General features: G+C 36.8%; 1 protein-coding gene across 1 annotated transcript; it reads left to right on the forward strand.

The window, feature by feature from the left end:
* The first annotated feature begins 496 nt into the window (after positions 1 to 496).
* Positions 497 to 8,866, forward strand: LOC108674567 (PPE family protein PPE34-like). Its single transcript, XM_047881129.1, has 4 exons — positions 497 to 563; positions 1,646 to 1,986; positions 7,143 to 7,447; positions 8,674 to 8,866. Exons 1-4 carry the CDS (start codon positions 497 to 499, stop codon positions 8,864 to 8,866), a joined length of 906 nt encoding a protein of 301 aa, XP_047737085.1.
* The last annotated feature ends 9,927 nt before the right edge of the window (positions 8,867 to 18,793 follow it).

The raw sequence follows: 18,793 nt of genomic DNA on the forward strand, positions 1-18,793 counted from the left end.
TCACTTCCTTACGAAATAAATATTATTTTATTGATCAAAATGAAACAATATGAAGAAACATTGCCGCGAGTGAGTGCAAGTATTCCATCGCATAAAATGCAAATTTGACGATTTCAGCCACGTGGAGGCTCCGTAGTTTCCTGGTCACATAATTATTGAAGAACATATAAAATTGTTTACTGATCTTCTTCGTCTCTGGAGATGAAATTTTTCATCAATCGTAATAAACTATTGTGGCCCGTTTTCACTAACAAAGATTTAACTTGAAATAACTCAATTAATTACTATCAGCAGAAAATATCTTGGATTGTACACCGTGGCCACGACCATTGTATGCCGCGTCAAACAAGCCACATAATTGTAACAGTTGCCCGAGGTTTCAGCAGCGAGTGATTCATCCTTCCATTTTGGTGTATTTGTCACACTTGTGTCAGGCTGCTGTGAAGAAAGCAAGTCCTAAAGACCTCTACCTCCCGCTGGGTCCATTACCAGCACAATGTACAGAAAGCTACGCCTCAGCTGCTCACCCAAAACAATACCTGTAGCTTTGTCGCCTGTGAAAGGTAGGAACCTAGGTGGCTTTGCTGCTCTTTTTTGTTTGTTTTATTACATGTTTTCGAGGAAATTTACTGAAGTTTTGGTATTAAACATTTTTTTAAGTTGATTTCCGGTCGATCAAATACTGAAATAAAGATTAAGTCTCGTACATGACGCTTGAAAATTCCCCGTGGACCATGCAAATGGATAAAATTTTCTATTTCGAAAAACTAAATATTTTTCAAACTAGCATGAAATTTTGCTTGGCAGAAGTTTTTTCCCGAGGTAACTGCAGGGGGAATAATCAGAATTCAATCAGCAGTAAACAAGAGCAATTATAACGAGGTGCGGATGAGTATTACGAGGCCACTTGGTTGCGACACAGCTTGGGTCAAACAAATTCAATGAAAATCTCAGCTAAGGTCACATTCTCGTGCTCGCTTCACTGACTCTGAGCAGCAAACGTCTTCATTTTTTTTGTCGCCGGGGCTCTTTTCCTCAAGAAAGCTTCTAGGTTGTCCGTCGTCGAAGCTCGCTTGAAATTGCTCAGGAATGTTTCTAGACGTAACATTGACATACGAAACTATAACACCATTCGATTTTATAGTTTCGTAAAGTTACTTGATCAATGTCCATAGTTTATGGTTACTTTCGTTGTTTATCTATTCGTTTCTGTACTGTCAGCAGATTCACTATACGTAACGACTGACATCTCACTCAGCTGTTTCTAGGGAATCACACGAGAAAAAAGTATAACATAAAATTAATATTTTTGCTGACATTCCATGCCCCAGAAAATACACGAAATTAGTTTAGACTTTTGTTCTATGCTATTTTTGGATTCTGACATGACAAAATGTTAAGATGAGTGCAAAATTACAAAATTTATTCTTTTGCTACCGGCAATCAAGTTAGGGTTACAACTATGCATTGTATAGAGTCCAAAGTTATGTTTTCCATGCAAATCCGCAGCTTTGAATCTAGAGAAGACTGTTGTATCCAACTATGCGTGATGCACCCAAATATCATGCATTTAAATATAATGCAACAAATTATAATGCACCCAATTATAATACAGCGAAATATAAATCGCCCAATTATAATGCAGCCAAATACAATATACCCAATTATAATGCACCCAATTATAATGCAGCGAAATATAATGCACCCAATTTTAATGCACCCAATTATAATGCACCCAATTATAATGCACCCAAATATAATGCACCCAATTATAATGCAGCCAAATATAATGCACCCAAATATAATGCACCCAATTATAATGCAGCCAAATATAATGCAGCCAAATATAATGCACCCAATTATAATGCAGCCAAATATAATGCACCCAAATATAATGCACCCAATTATAATGCAGCCAAATATAATGCAGCCAAATATAATGCACCCAATTATAATGCAGCCAAATATAATGCACCCAAATATAATGCACCCAATTATAATGCAGCCAAATATAATGCACCCAAATATAATGCACCCAAATATAATGCACCCAATTATAATGCACCCAAATATAATGCACCCAATTATAATGCAGCCAAATATAATGCACCCAAATATAATGCAGTCAAATATAATCTACCTAATTATAATGCACCCAAATATAATGCACCCAATTTTAATGCACCCAAATATAATGCACCCATATACAATTTGATGAGCCCAAATAAGCCTCCGATCTAAGGGGTTGGTCGCAAGTTAAGTGGTGCACGCAGCCCGCGTTTGTTTTGACGGAACGGCTGCCGCCGCAGACATCCTGCAGCTTTAGAATGTGCCGTGGCCGCGACCAGTGCTGGCACCAGAAGTTCAGCTCCAAAGGTCATGCCAGGTCGGTATGCTCTCATCAGAAGTACCTCAGGGGTCAACTCTAATCCTTCTTATCCTGATTATGATCTGTAGGGCACCTCTCAGCACTGCGACCTCTAATACCGGCACTCTTACTCTACTTAATTTCTAATTAGTGCTCACCTTCGAAATGAGGTTCTCAGGAAGCGTTACGTAATGATGAGGTATTCATTGGAGGAGTCTTAGCAGTAACAAACAATAAGTGTGGAGCATTGTAATCATTATGAATAAGCTGGATTTACGTATGTGTTTTGTTCTCGTCATGGAACAATAGACTTATAGGGTATAGGCTCTCGTACTCGACAGGCTACCCTTTCTTTCTTGAAGATTAACTGTACACTTTTGGTACGCAAAATTTTTGGTCCTAGGTAGAACGATAGGTATAATATCTTGCCAAGCTGTAAAAAGGGAAGTTCTTGTTACAGATTAGATTATCATAATAAACAAATGTGAATTCTTACGTCTTACATTGATTGCGTTTCTTATTTCCTCGACCTGTTCATTGCAGATTTTTCCCTTTTAATTTGTATGAATCGTTCAATTCTCCTATCTGACTTGATGCGCTTCTAAATCAAATGTTTCTAAAAATTTGAAGTAAAACTTATTAGCGAAAATTGATACTTTATTAACAAATTCAGCATTCGCATTTTCAATCAATCCCACTAACAAATACTACATTGAATGATTTTCTCCGGTGGGCAAAGCTATCATGGAATTCCTACCCAATCTCCGGTACAACAAATCTCAGGGTATTAAATAGCATGAAATGAGCGCAGGGAGCGAGAACGCAATAAAGTTCTCGCATCCTTTCTGAAGCGGAGAGCAGCAGGTTCATCCGACCAGCAATTTTGCAATAATTTTTCAGCAATACTCCGTGCATTTAAACGAGCCACGAGCTTATTTTTTTCTGATTTTGCAAATGAGGAAGCGAGTAACAGAAGCTCTCCTTATATTTACGCTCCTGGAGCAACGAAAGCCTCTTATTTCGAGTAAAATACAAGGCGGACTGATCTATTTTGTAGGTCTCGAAGAAAATTAGGACAACATTGTACAATGTTTTATTACGACATGACAAAATTTTGCATGCATTTTATAATATTCGACTTTGAAAAGTGCTGCCATATGTTTAACGAAGTATTCTGAATTTTCCGCAGCGATAAGAATCTATAAGAAGGCCTTTGAGAATATTTATCAAATTGAATTTTCAAAATTTTGTAGGGTGGTGCAGGGGAAATGAAAATGGTATGGCTTCATTTGATGAACTTTAGAGAACTAAAAAATATCGTAGAAATTAACAAAATATAGACGCGTGCCGTGCTAATTAACGAAGAATAAAGCCGTACCATATTTCCTATTTTTTATATTCACTTTAGCGCATAATTAATATATCATTGCCTCTACACATCAAATAATATGTTCACATAAATCACACAATGCGGATAAAAGGATCTCATTACCTTAAGTTAATTAACAGACATATATCCAATAAAAGTTATTACTTCGCACGATAAATTTTAAGAGAAATTCTTAATAGCCACGATAACGATTTGATTACATTTTAGAAGCTAAATTTCACATTATTCACTTCTTCAAATATTTTGCCGCTAACCCAATAATTCACTGCACGAACAAAAGTTCAGAGCTAAACAACTTTTACGATCGACGATGTAGAGCATTTATGAACACCACATCAAAACACAATGCACATAACCACATGCCACATGCCACATAAACGTAAAGTTAATTTTATGATTCATAAGTCTCAAGCACAAGTCTATTTAATATAGATAATTGGGTTTACATTGAGCGGACGTAATGAATTTCGATCCTCTATAGACATCAAAAGTGTGATATCCTCATTCGGAATACATGACCGACAGTTAATGGTTTCTAGCTGTAGAAGTTTCTTGAAATTTCATTGCTATTGAAAATTATCCCGACTCCTTTTCGAGCACTTAGTAGGTTTTATTACGAACTAATCAGATAGTAACTATTAAAGTTCACGCTTTCATAACAAATGAACCTTTACATTGAAGAAATATTTTAAATCCAAAAAATGTGTAGTTGGTGGTTAAAGCTATATATCTGTAACGGTTGAAGTAAATTTTATGCGATATACGAAGCAACATTTCTTAAATCATGGTCTCTATATCAGTGATGGCTGAAGAAACATTTCTATGATCGATACCGCTATATTTCAATAAGCAACATGGCAATATTTCTACGATGAACCTACATACATTAAAACACACGCTTCTGATTGTTGTGGCCGTGCCTTTTCAGGTCTTTCTATTCATGTTCACGGGATGCAAACAAGACGCGGACGGCAGATCGATATATGAACGAAGGGGCACTTCGCTGTATATGCCACGCAAGGGTCGGTCTGTTACGAGGGTATCATGTTTACCATTTAACGGTCGCCGATCACAACAAATCGATGACGATCGCCGGTGCAGAAAGTAGACAAAACGAAATGCCACTCAACGTAGTATGAGAAATTTTATAATGTGAAAATTTTTCGGATAAAATGGAATTCGATAAAAAATTGTTCGTACTTCACAACTGATTGAGTTGCACGCATCACAAAAAAATATAACTCAGTACTCACTGCAGTGAGTGACAGAGAGCGCATTTTCTCGTCGACAAAAACATGAAGTCACGGACGGACAGACAGACGGACAGACAGACGGACAGACAGACGGACGGACAGACGGACATGGCGAGAGAAAATGCGCTAAAAATGAGTCTATGAAACACAGAAATAAAAAAATCAAAAATAATTCTCGATTTAACATTTCCAGCATTTCCACTGTAACACATCAACATTGTATATCTTCCGGTTATTAGTAGCTCATCACCAGATTTTTGCCTAAAATTAATGTTAAGAGGTACATGGGAACACTTTTTTCCATTGTACTCAACGGATTTTTTATCGGGTGACAATTTCATTATGAAGCCATTGGATAACAATTATGTGTAGGCTCGTTAGGCACTTCGAGATAATTGTCAAGGGTTTATCCTTGAATCAAGGCCGTGGGTGCCCTTGTTTACGTTACCCTTAATCCTTTCCGTGCGTTCATCTTTCATCTTTTAAGCCTTTAAGCTCAAAACTTCCGGTCCTTTTCTCGTTTTGTTGTTTGTTGAAAGGTTCCAAGTGTTTCTGTGATTCTTTTCCAATTAAAATTGTACAGTTTTCCAATTAAAATTATGTAGTATGTGCGCTCATCCATGTTTAAATGCATGCTATCGTCCTGAAATGTCACCTACGAAATTTGAAACAATGAGCAGAATAATCGCACTTAAGATTACTCTATTAATAATCCACTATATCAGAGCATCCATTTACTCCTAAGTTTAATCGAAAATTACTGAATACCAACTCCGCTCCACACTCTCTAAATTACTTAATTTTCAGTGATATTTTACACAACGATGTAAATTTAGACATAGCAATTTATGCTGTATAATGTGCCATACTGAATGATGTTTTGCACTGCACCAATCATATTATAGAGTTGTGCGATTCACAATTTAACAAATATAGTAGAGTGTTCATCAACATTGTCCATCGCCCTTGATGTTCTAAAAGTTCTCAGGCTGAAGCAATTTCGACCTGCCCAGCTCAGGTGGAGATATGATCACGGGCACGCGTATGGGAAGAAGATACGTGAAGAGACCAGACGGGCAAATGTTTCGTGAGCACATTGAATGGACAGTTAATCGATACATAATATGCACTCAGAGTTCGAGAGGAATGTTACACTTAGCACTTCATAATAGAGGATATTGGTGACGTATATTACTCTGTGTGAAAATAAGATGATGCGTTAGATTGATTGCATGACTTACGTTAGTTAATTGATTGGAAAATGTTATGCGGCTATGTGCGCATGATCTGTAAATGTGAGGCTTAATGATCTAATTATCTACTTGAATACATTTTTTATATTTAATTATCAGGTGAGTTTAATATGGATTATAGCAAGTTATTAAATAATTTCTGGTTGCATTGTTTATTCCTACCTGAATTTTGTAACCTAGTAGAGTGAGGTACAATCAAGTCATAAATGTATCGCTATATAATTATGTAAATTCTCGATATTCAAAAAGCGCAATGTTTCTCATTCATATGAAATTAATGTGCAAACGGAAATTATTTCATTTGTATAATTAAAGCGACTGTGCATTGTCAGGCTCTGGCAAGGGTGGGCCTTTTTATAGCGGGACAAATTCGATAGTTTCCTACAAATTCGAGTGTACGAGAAGAGATAGATTGTTTAATGGAAGCTGAAGTACGTAATCAGAGGTTGTTGCTTGAATAAAAATCGCTATTTCAACGAAAATTTTTAATCAAACTGAAAAACGTTTAGTGTTAAAATAAAAGACGTTAATAATAAAATGTTTAATGAAATGAAGAATATTTTAAAGTAGAATATCAACAAAAATTTTTCCTCGAATACAGCAAAGTTCAAGCAAAACCGCACGAGAAACTATAATGAAATATGTATTGTGATGGGGAGGCTGGAGCTGCTCTGCAGGATCAGGTATCGCCTGCACATGTGCCGTGACCGCGGCTTCTATACACGAGGGAGGTTCCTTATTATAATGTTATTATAATATATATTATACATTATCTATTATTAATTTTCTATCACTTATTATATAATAAATATTATGTATTATAGATTTTTTTATGATGTTCCTTATATTTGAAATAAGTTTTGTAATCGGATTGCTAGAGGTATGGATTTTTAAATGTTGATAAATATTCATTTTTATCAATCCTTACTCCCCTGCCCTTACTTCCGTCACTCCCCTTAACATCCTTCACTCCTTCTCCCCTCACTTCCATCACTCCCCTCATCATCCCTCACTTCCTCTCCCCTCACTTCCATCACTCCCCTCATCATCCCTCACTCCCCCCTCACTCCCCGCCTAATCACTCGTCACAATTCAGCGAGTGTATCATGAACGGCAGCGCAGTGAGGCGTGATGGTAGTGGCGACAGCCCGAGGGCGAGCGCCAAACACGCGGTCTTCTTATGGTGGAGACTCGGACGATCCCTGGTCCCATGCCACGCTAATAATTATTGAGCCAGTTTATGTGTCATGCTTCTTGTCGCCAGTTTGTGTGTCATGCTTCTTGTCGCCAGTTTATGTGCCATGCTTCTTGTCGCCAGTTTATGTGCCATGCTTCTTGTCGCCAGTTTATTTGTCATGCTTCTTGTTGCCAGTTTACTTGTCATACTTGAGGCTTGTCGCCAGTTTGCGTATGATGCTTGAGGCTTGTCGCCAGTTTACGTATGATGCCTGAGGCTTGTCGCCAGTTTATGTGCCATGATTCGTGTCGCCAGTTTACGTATCATGCTTGAGGCTTGTCGCCAGTTTATGTGCCATGCCTCTTGTCGCCAGTTTACGTATCATGCTTGAGGCTTGTCGCCAGTTTATGTGCCATGCTTCTTGTCGCCAGTTTATGTGTCATGCTTGAGACTCGTCATCAGAATGCGTTTCAGATCCAGAGCCAGATTTATGATAAAATTCTGTCGCTGTTCTGCAGCTTTTGTGCAGGCCTGATACAGACTTCTTATTGCCAGGTGATTCAAAGTCCAGGTCTTTTGTAGCATATGAGGTTCCAGGTATTTTTTTATAGAGATGTCATGCTCCAAGTTGTTGTAGCCAATTAGGAGTTCCAGGAGTTCTGTTACGAGCGTTTAATTCTCCACGTTTGTTGTTGCGATATTTCACGTTGTTATTATAAAACTTCATGCCATACGTGTGTTGTAATAAGTGTTTCATGGGCCATTCGCAACGTTCTCAACTTTCTAACGAACACTCTACACTTGATTTACTATCACCCTATGCAACATTTACTCTGTTTAATGCTAAAATGTTTCTTTATTTCTTTTTAACCTTAGTCATTTCCCTCAGCCTTCCTTCGCGCATCCCTCATGATCACCTCGTGTTGCCCTCACTCGATCCGGCAGCTCCCCTCACCAGCTCGCTCTTGGGTCTCTGAAGACCCTCGAACATCCCTCACATTAGACCGCAATGAATTTAATTTAAGAGCTCTTTGATTTGCCGGTCTTTTGGCTCACCACTGAATGAGTTAGTCGGTAATTTTGGGACCTGATGTTACCCTTAACGATTAAAGCCACCACAGTCCTGGGACTGTGAACTTGTAAACTTACGAATATTTAAGGAATTTTTTCAATTTGTCGATTGGAAAAAGTCGGTAAGTAGTCGGAGGATTGTGCTGTTTATATTCCTCTAGTCACTCTGCTGCTCCTAGTCACTCTACTGCCTCTAGTCACTCTGCTGCTCCTAGTCACTCTGCTGCCTCTAGTCACTCTGCTGCTCCCAGTCACTCTGCTGCCCCTAGTCACTCTGCTGCTCCTAGTCAGTCTGCTGCTCCTAGTCACTCTGCTGCTCCTAGTCACTCTGCTGCAAAAAAATGTGAACGCTGAAAATAAAAAGAACAATTCATCAACAAAGCACATCTTAAACTGTAATATAAATTGAATATAAGATTACCATTATCTGGATTGATCCATGCGCTAGTCAATATATTGATGCGCAAGAAATTACGTGTTTTAATTTGATGATGGCAATAATAATATTATCAGATTCCATAATAACTTAATTCGAGGACGCAATGTTATTCTATAATTTTAGAAGTTACATTTTCTAAAATTTTCATAAATTTTATTAATTTTTCATGAATTTCATTAATTTTCCATAAATTTAAATATTTTTTCATACATTTCATTAATTATTCAAAAATTTCATTAATTATTCATAAATTTCATTAATTATTCATAAATTTCATTAATTATTCATAAATTTCAGTAATTTTTCATAAATTTTATTAATTTTTCACAAATATTGCTAATTTTTCATTAATTTCAATAACTTTTCATAAATTTCATTATTTTTCAAAAATTTCATTAATATTCCATAAATTTCATTAATTTTTCATAAATTTCAATAATTGTTCATAAATTTCCTTAATTGTTCATAAATTTAAATAATTTTTCATAAATTTCATTAATTGTTCAAAAATTTCAATAATTTCTCATAAATTCAATTAATTTTTCATAAATTTCATTAATTTTTCATAAATTTCATTAATTTTTCATAAATTTCATTAATTTTTAAACAAGATTTTCATCCAATACTTTGTATTTCCGGTCTCAGGACTCGCACTCTAAACGCACCGCGTTGCCGTACTCACCTCGACATTAAAGAGAGTACCTCGACATTAAAGAGAGTAACAGCAACGACATTAAAGAGAGTACCTCGACATTAAAGAGAGTAACAGCAACGACATTAAAGAGAGTACCTCGTCATTTTAAAGAGACTAAAGCAACACAAGACCTCATGGAATATTACAGTGACACGCGGTTTTTCCTGGCTTGATTTTGACGCATTGTATCACCGCTTCTTTCAGGAAAAGAAAATATTTAGAAAGAGCATGTATCCGAAATAATGTCATTTGGTTTATCCAACATTGTTCGCAGTGTCTGCCTGTTTTAAATAATAAGTTTAAATCAGCTGATTAATTTTGTATCAGTTTGTATTGAATATGATAACTGTTTTTATTCTCTATACTGATTCATCGCACATGGTGACCTTCATCATCCTTCGTTGTTTCAACAATATTATGATTTTTATCATAGTATTCAGACTATTAATAATAATTGCACCCAGAAAGAAGCATTTTAGCTTGGGTGGCAGCTCCAATTTATTACATATTTCATATAATTAATTTATGATTTCACTCAAGCTTTTAATATTATTTCGCATCACATTTTCCTGTAATCTGTTTCTGCATGCATGTATATTTTCAAGAAATACAGTTATTTTTATATTTTAATTCAATTTTAGCACGAAATAGTGTACTGCCATTGGCTATTAGATTTAAACTTTATATACTCGTACCCGACACATCAGCACTCTATAAATATTCTTTTAACTTGTGATCGATTTAACGCCCATGTTGTGCTAATCAACACTGATAAAATTCCAAGCGAATACAGAACATCGGCCTAGATGAGTAAAGAAGAGACAAGGACCAGAAATGGTCATGTTTCCTCAGAAGAAGACTGATGTGAAGGTTACTATGGCTTCTCCAGCCCTAAGGAACATGTAAAGGAGCTCCGGTTAAGGGGAAGGGTGTCTCCAGGATTAATCAGGTCTTCAATGGATCTATCAAATTAAAGGCTCGACCGAGACAGATTCCTAGATTGGAATTTGATGCCTCAGTGCTGGAGGGAAGATTTCACTGCCTATCTCTCGAACGCAAAAGGTGTTGAAATTGTGAATTTCGAATATGAAATTTCAATATTTATTCAATTTGTAGTTTTAGTGGATGCCTTCCGTGAATAAATGTGACTGTATTGAGAACAGCGAATCAGATTCTGAGTGAAAATATTATTTTCAGTCATGCAGAAACGAACGAACGAGAACAAATTTGTGTGTTAAATTTAACAATTTGACCCTATACAAATAATAATAAGGTAAAATGAACTTCAAAAATTCCAAAATTTATTTGAAACAACGAAGTCAAAACTAAAACTTCTACGAAAGAAACCTAAAAAGCAATAAAAAATTTAATAAATCTACAGAATTTGAAGGTTTCATAATGAAAGATTCCCTTGAGATTAAGTCAGACACAAGTTTTGCACTGAAAAGAACATCTGTCGCCGGAGAGGAATCAGCAGTGCTGTGAAGCCACCTCTCAAATATCCAATAATTCTGCGGTTACGAAGAACAAATTACGCGCACGCGTTCACATGTAAACGAGCTGCACAATGTCGCCGCGACCCTCGAACATCACTCAACATCGCTGTCGTTGTTGACCGAACCACTCGAGCACGCCACTCCAGACCACAGGCTTGACTTCACAACACAAAAGTAAAGCTATTAATTACTCACGCTTGGAAACGCTTCCTTGCCGGTCCAAGTCTATGAAATTTCCCTGCGGCTCAAGCGTTTGGCGTGTTTTAATACGCAATTGATAGGAAATTCGTGTTGAAATAGTGAGGCTATGAATGCTAATGAAAAAAAAAATCGTTGTCGAACATTTTACTTTCTCTAAATTCAAGGATCAGTAGTTTCTCAATTATATTATTCAATTTATAACACATTCAAGCGAAGTATTTGTGTTATTTTTGCGTAATTATTACCGGTGCAGTCGAACCTCGCAAATGATTTGAAGTGAATGGACATTTCATTATTCGGTCATATGGAATTGAACACAATCTATAAGAATTTACTGCATCATCAAACAGTTTAAATCAGTTTCTTGTAGATTATTCTGGAAACCACCATTTGGTTTCGAGAATTTTCACAGTGAAACATAAATACCTAAGAAGAACGAACTACTTTTCGACATGTTAAAGACCTAGCTTAACGAGTCTTGTTAATCTATGCTGTTTTAAGCACTGAGTTTATCATAATTTTTAAAGCTACCCTGTCAGTTCATTTGTCTCCTCCTAAGGCAAAGAACAACATGTGCAGTCAAGAGTCGTACTGAAAAAGTCATGAATTATATTCAAGCTTATTGTATTATGCATAGTACGATTGCCGAATTACTCGTATCATCCGATGAAAGTGTTAATGCAACTCGAATAGAAGCGATTTGTGTTATCAGAAAAATTCGAAGCCTGGGAATCTGGTCTTCGAATTTTGTAATCTAGGAACTGTATTGAGCCTGCAGTCCGGGAACAGACTCGGTAACTGTGGGCTGTGAGTGGATCTTTTGTTCAGAGTCTGGAGTCTAAAGTCGAAAATGTAATAGCCTTCATTTCGATTTTATCGTGACTGATTTGCTTTAGGCAGAACGCAATAGTCTCAAAACTAAGTAAAAATTTTAGTCAAGTGATATTAAAGAAATTTTGAGGAGAACATCAAAGAAGACAGCTATAGGTACGTTCTCACGTCTACAGCTCGTATTTAGCTGCAGGTCGTAGCTACAGGATGTACCTAACATTCTTAAGCTTTCTGCAGGCAATCGCGCGTTTTTATATCATCGCAAATTCACTCAGCAAATCTGAAATCGTACGTTTCATCCCATTGTCTGATTCTTTGCTAGCTGTTGAACGGGAAAGTCAAAATTATTTTGTTTACATAATAGAGGAGAACAGTTCCCTCTTGCTAATTTAACAAAGTAATGTATTAACGATTCATAATGAGTGAATCGTTCTGTTGATAAATAATTCACTCTATACGATGCAGTGCAGTTGCAATAAATGCATGCATACACAAAATGGAGTAGTTTTATTGAATGCCCCAAACCATCCTAATGGTTATAATTGCACTGAATTCACCATTTTTTTAACCAATATTGCTGCACGTCTCGAATACACCGAATATTTAGTATTCTAATGGAGTGCATTTAGTGGAATATTAAGAGCAGTTAGTATTCGTCAAGGCGATCTCACTAATCCCGATCTATGGCCCTGCCTAGCTGTTGTGCATCACGCCGATCCTGCGACTGACAAATTACGATCCCAGGTTTTAGAACCGGAATCTTCATCGAAGTTTAATCTCGCTCAGGAGTTTCTTGCATGCGAACGCGGTCTTTATATTTCTTATATATTTTTTCAGCTTGTGGAGGAGTCTGACTCTATAGGGCCTGGTAGCTTAACTTGGTATTTTGGCAGGCTATGTATCCGCTTGCTAGATTTGATGTTTTTTATGGGATATGTGTTATAACATAATAGAGATGCGGAGAAATTCTAGGGACGTTCCTGCAAGTGCCAATATTCTGATGGATATCGCGGAGTGTTTCAAAAGTTGAATTTCAAGCGGATATTATAATTTCAAGTGTGAAATTGACTATTAAGCTACTAGACGAAATCAGCCTTTAATTGGCCTTTGGGAAGAGTTAGGCACAAGGACTTAAAGCTCAACAACTGGTCGTTGGAGAAACTGAAGAAAAATTATTTTAATAAAAATTGCAACGAAAAGACATGCGGAGTTTTAATGTAGAGCAGGGATCCAAATATCCTCATTGCATGGAGTTTACGTTCACACATTACGACTGCAAAAGCAGACAAGGGAGCAGGCATCCAAATATCACGCGTGGCTGCTGTTAAAGAGCTCGCGTCTCGCCTAGACACGCTCGACAAACATCCTTGCTGTGGCGGTGTCACGCTGGAGCGTCAAGTGGCGTTTTCAAGAGAACTGTTTTGCTCATTAAGATATTCCCTTGCTTATTTGTTTGTGCCTGGGGCGTCTGGGCTCGGCAGGTAGCTTCTCATGATTGGAACGGAGAAATTCTCTGCGTTCTCAATGATCATTTTTGTAATCATTCATTATTTTCAATAAAAAACTGTTTACATTGTGAGTTGCTTTGCATTAGGTGGCGTTGGTCAATTAGTCAATTAATTAATTGAATCACTTAGGCATTCAAGGAGTCTTCCAACTTATGCTTATTAAAATAAGATTAATTTTATTTATGAAAATAAGATTTCAAGCTATATATGCTTCTTTCACAAGCTAAATTTATAAGCAAGGCAAAAATTCCTGTTTCAAGTCCTAATCAGGTCATTAGCTGCTGGTATGCATTTATATACGCCAGTGTTTTATCATTATTTTTTTTTATGAAACCTGAGGGTGAAAATCAATGCCGTTTATTTAGTTTTGCATTTAAAAGTAAATTTTCTTTGGTAACCCAAATTGCCAGTCAAGGGCGAGAAACAAAATATTTTTATTCGGAACTTCAACGCACCATAAATAGTGATCCACCTGTGCACACAGTGATCTAGCTGCGCACAATGATCTAACTGAGCTTGCAGCGTTCTAGCTGTGCACACAGTGATCGAGTTGTGCGTATAGTAATTTGTCTGTGATTTCTGTAATCCAGCAATACACCGAGTGATCTTGTTGTGCGTATAAGGATCTAGCCGTGCACCCAGTGATCTAACTGAGCTTACACTGATCTAACAGCACCCAGTCATGTATATGTGCTGCTTATCTATATATCAGTTAAATCAAATACAAATTTATTTAAGTGCGATTTTTCTTCGATTTTCCAATTACTCCTCATATATGTTTAGAAAAAGGGAACCTAAAAGCTAATTTTTTCGTTATGTAATGAAGTTCGATTTACTCACTAAATTAAAATTTGAATGAAAATTGTTTGGAAAGGAGTATATGATTCATACGTTAAATTTTAGATTCAGATTTATAATTTATCATGTGTTCAATCAACATTGTTATTGATATTTATTAAGAATGATCTTTCTGATCTGCATAACTTTAAATGTCCCGTTACATTACAAAATTCAAAAACACTGACCATATTTCGACATTAAACTGTTAGCAACTTCTTTTTAAAGCCGTTGAGCTGTAACTAAATTCCAGTTAAAATCTTCACCCTAACAGTGATGAACGGGACTCTTGAAACGCCTAAACACGTAAACACACTTCAATGAATTCATCGTACGGTAGAATAATATTTTCTACAATCGTTACGTGCATATGACGCATTCATTGTAAATTTGAAATACCCAGAACCGAATTCAAGTATTTTTCCGCTTTAGATATGGGTTATTCCTACCAAAGCTCAGCTCCGGAAAATATTTGAATGTGTGCCGGCCGAGCTTGTGATTCAGAGGCGCAAATGGAAGAATGTCACTGGCATCGCTGTGGCATTAATAAAGGCTGGCGTGATGGACACCTCAATAGACCCATTGCACGAAATTCAAGGGATTTTCTAAGAAGCGATGACATTTTATTTCTCGACTTTTCTGAAAGTCATATTCAAGCGCAAACAGGAACTATGAAGCAGCGACCTGAAAATAACTTGAGAGAAATTCTAAGAAAAATGTTTAGTCAGGATGACTGAGGCATCATATAAATAACATAAATAAACAGGTTAAGCAATGTATCAAATTACGTGCTATCAGAGAAAGAGAAGTTAATCTTTTCATAGTGTTTGTCAAACCATTAATGTAGCCAATATGCCAAAACAATTTTATTAGTTTATAAATATGAAAAAAATGATGGACTAAATTGGTATATACCTACAAGACTGATGAGAACGAGTCGCTTTAACTTTCACTTTTAGATAAAAAATTCACAAGAAATTGTGTGAAAATCATTACATTGATGATGCTTATTTCCACCGCATACATCGTTTATTTGCGGTAGGCCTTATTTCTTCATTGAAAAGAATTTTTCTTACTCGAAAATAAGCTGTGGCGAGTTGAAGTCAGTAAACTCCTAAACCGTTTCAAAATTAATTTATTTTCAACTGTTTCGCTTTATTTATCCATATCACTAATGGAAACATCAAACAACATTCCAAAATTAATTTACAGCTTCTAAAATTACCATGGTTAATTTCTTGAAAACCGAAGTGCACGAGTGTTTTTTTAGCAAGCAATATCTGAAGTTTATGATTGAAGAAAGATTTTAGCATTCATCTGAATATATTTTATGCAATGCCAACATTATAATAACTTGATCAATTTTAAACGGAAATTCAATCTTAAAAAGTTTCAATGAACATGGGAAATTCTTCTCAAAAGTTGGCATCCTCCTCCCCAATGCCTCGCATCTCTCTGTCATCCTCCGTTACGATGGTGGCGCATCCACAAGTGTTTTGTGTTTTGTGTTTGAGGTCATTAATGGCAATGATATTCCAGAAGCGGTCCTTGGTAATGGTATGTTAGGGGAGCAGTTGTGAAGTGTAGCACATAATACGCACCTGTTTGCACCTGACACACAATAAACATCGTGATGCCAGCTTGATTGTTCAGTTGTTTGTTAACATCATTCTTTGAACTGTTGATGGATAACTTTGTACGAGGTTGTGGATGTTGAGGCACCATCTGCCACGACACTTTCCCTGTTGTATATCACTAACTATATTTCATTTTCGCCTTTTCAATTTTCGAATAATAAATCCACGAAAGTATTTGTTCGGCTCAAGTTTCACACATAATTATACCTGTTTGAAGAAATGTTTATTCAAGAATAATTTAAGTTTAACAAAGTACTCAGGATTGACATTAGATCGATAGTCTTTGAAGCAGTTGATCTATTCCAACAAATTCAATTACGTCGTAAATGAAGCCTTCAATAATTATCAATAATGTTACAAATTTTAATAAAAAAAGGATCTAGACCTTGAAATGGCAGTGTTTAAACAGAGGCTATGCAAGGATTCCCCTATACTACCCTCGACGTCATCCTGGCGCTTTATGTCTAAAGGATTTTACGAGAACCGGTCCTAAAGCCTCAAGAAAAGATAGAATTGAGCTTCATTTATTTGACGACTAGAGGCAGGGATCCTAAACTACCGCGAAGGCGATCCTAAAATGACGAAATGCGTCGTAAAAATCCGAACTATTCGAAGGCTTCGGCATTAAAAATGCATCAAATTCTTGGTGTAATGAGCGCAGTGCAAGCGTTAGGCGCATTTCCTGTCCATTGAATCTTCCTCGCTAAGTCTGGCTATCAAAAAGCGTCCAGGCCGTAAAAATCAATGGATGTCAAGGCTTATAACACCTTTATAACACGTTTATAACCGACTTACAGCGATATATGAGGCATGATCTGGCTCTTGCGAAGCTACTGTGTATATAGCGGCTGGGATTAGACTGGACAGTGTCTAATGCATCTAAGAACACCGGCTACGCTATCTAAAATAGAGGTAAATCAGCGTCGGCCAACTGTTGAGTGTTCGTTGGCTATTTTCAATAAGCAGTTGGTTCTCTGTAAGTCAAAGTCTAGGAGACAAACTGGAGGTCGTATCACGTCTGCTTCTTTTACGAAAACGGACATTCATCACTGCTTGATTATGAAAGTATTCACCTCCTCATTAACATGAGGTAATGACAAAACCATAGCGATTGGCGAAGCCTTCGTTCACTAATTTCTTCGATCTAATGAATCTAACGATATAAGAATTAAAGTTTTAAGTGAAGCGATGTTTTTTTGTCTATTTATTTTCGTTCAGAAGCGAACTGGAAAAATAAGACCGAACTACTACGTACCGTATTTTCAGCTACGATTAATTCAATTTTTATTCCTTACAACTTCCCTTAACCTATAATCTTCATCTACGGTCACATCAAATGTTGAGGAACGCCAGTAGTTCTACTATTAAAGCATTGTTCATGGTTGAATCCATACGAACCTCATTACAAATATCATCAAAACAACGGTGTCTCATTAAGTAACAACACCAGTAGTTCTGTTGTCAAAACACTAGTGGCTTCATTAAATTCTGAGTAACACCAGTAGTTCTTTTATCAAAACACTAGCTGCCTCATTAAGTCTTGAGTAACACCAGTAGTTCTGTTATCAAAACACTAGCAGCCTCATTAAGTCTTGAGTAACACCAGTAGTTCTCTTATCAAAACACTGGCGGCCTCATTATGTCTTGAGTAACACCAGTAGTTCTGTTATCAAAACAACTGTGCCTCATTAAGTCCTGAGTAACACCAGTAGTTCTGTTATCAAAACACTAGCAGCCTCATTAAGTCCACTCTAAGACCAGTAGCTTCGTGCAAGTCTCTGCCAAGACGAGCCGCTCCAAATATACTAAGAAAAACACAAGTCATGGACTGTAAGGGAGATCAGAGAGGCTGGCCTCTCGTTTGCATGACAAATAAGGCAGGTAATGAGAGATATGATCTCTGCCGCTTCGAGATATTCTCGAGTGAAACTCACGTCTCTGACCAGCGCCTGGAAGCAGCATATCTCCATTAGGATTCTCGTCTCTGACCAGTCTTCGGAAGCAGCATTTCTCCATTATATTACGCGTCTGTGACCAAACTTTGGAAATATTATTTCTCCATTAGAACTGAAGTATCTGACCAGTTATTGAAAACAGCATTTCTCCATTAATTCTCGCGTCAATGGCTAGCCAGGAGTAGCACCATTTCTTCATTAAAGCTAACGTCTCTGACCAACTTTTGACAGCAGAATTTCTGCGTTAAAACTCACGTTTCTGACCAGCTTTGGGAAATAACAATTCTCCATCAAGTCTCTCGTCAATGGCTAGCCAGGAGTTGCACCATTTCTCCGTTAAAACTAACGTCTCTGGCCAATCTTTGGCAGCAAAATTTCTGCAATAAAACTCATGTCTCTGACCAGCGCTTAGAAGAAGCATTTCTTCTTTCAGATTCACGTCTCAGGCCAGCCTATGACAGCAGCATTTTTCCATTAGAACTCATGTCTCTGGCCTGACTTTTGAAGCAGAATTTTTTCATTGAGACTCGCACTTCTGTGTCCATTAAGGCATTTCTTTAATTTACATTGTTTTAAATTCTCACCTTTTTATGCCATAACATTGATGGGAAATTCTTAACTAGAAATAAAACACTCTCCTAAGTGTTCGATCTTCAAAGAACTATTTACTTAAGCCACTTAAG

The sequence above is a fragment of the Hyalella azteca genome, unplaced genomic scaffold (genome assembly GCF_000764305.2).
Source record: "Hyalella azteca isolate HAZT.00-mixed unplaced genomic scaffold, Hazt_2.0.2 contig7125, whole genome shotgun sequence".
In the NCBI taxonomy this organism is placed as follows: Eukaryota; Metazoa; Arthropoda; class Malacostraca; order Amphipoda; family Hyalellidae; genus Hyalella; species Hyalella azteca.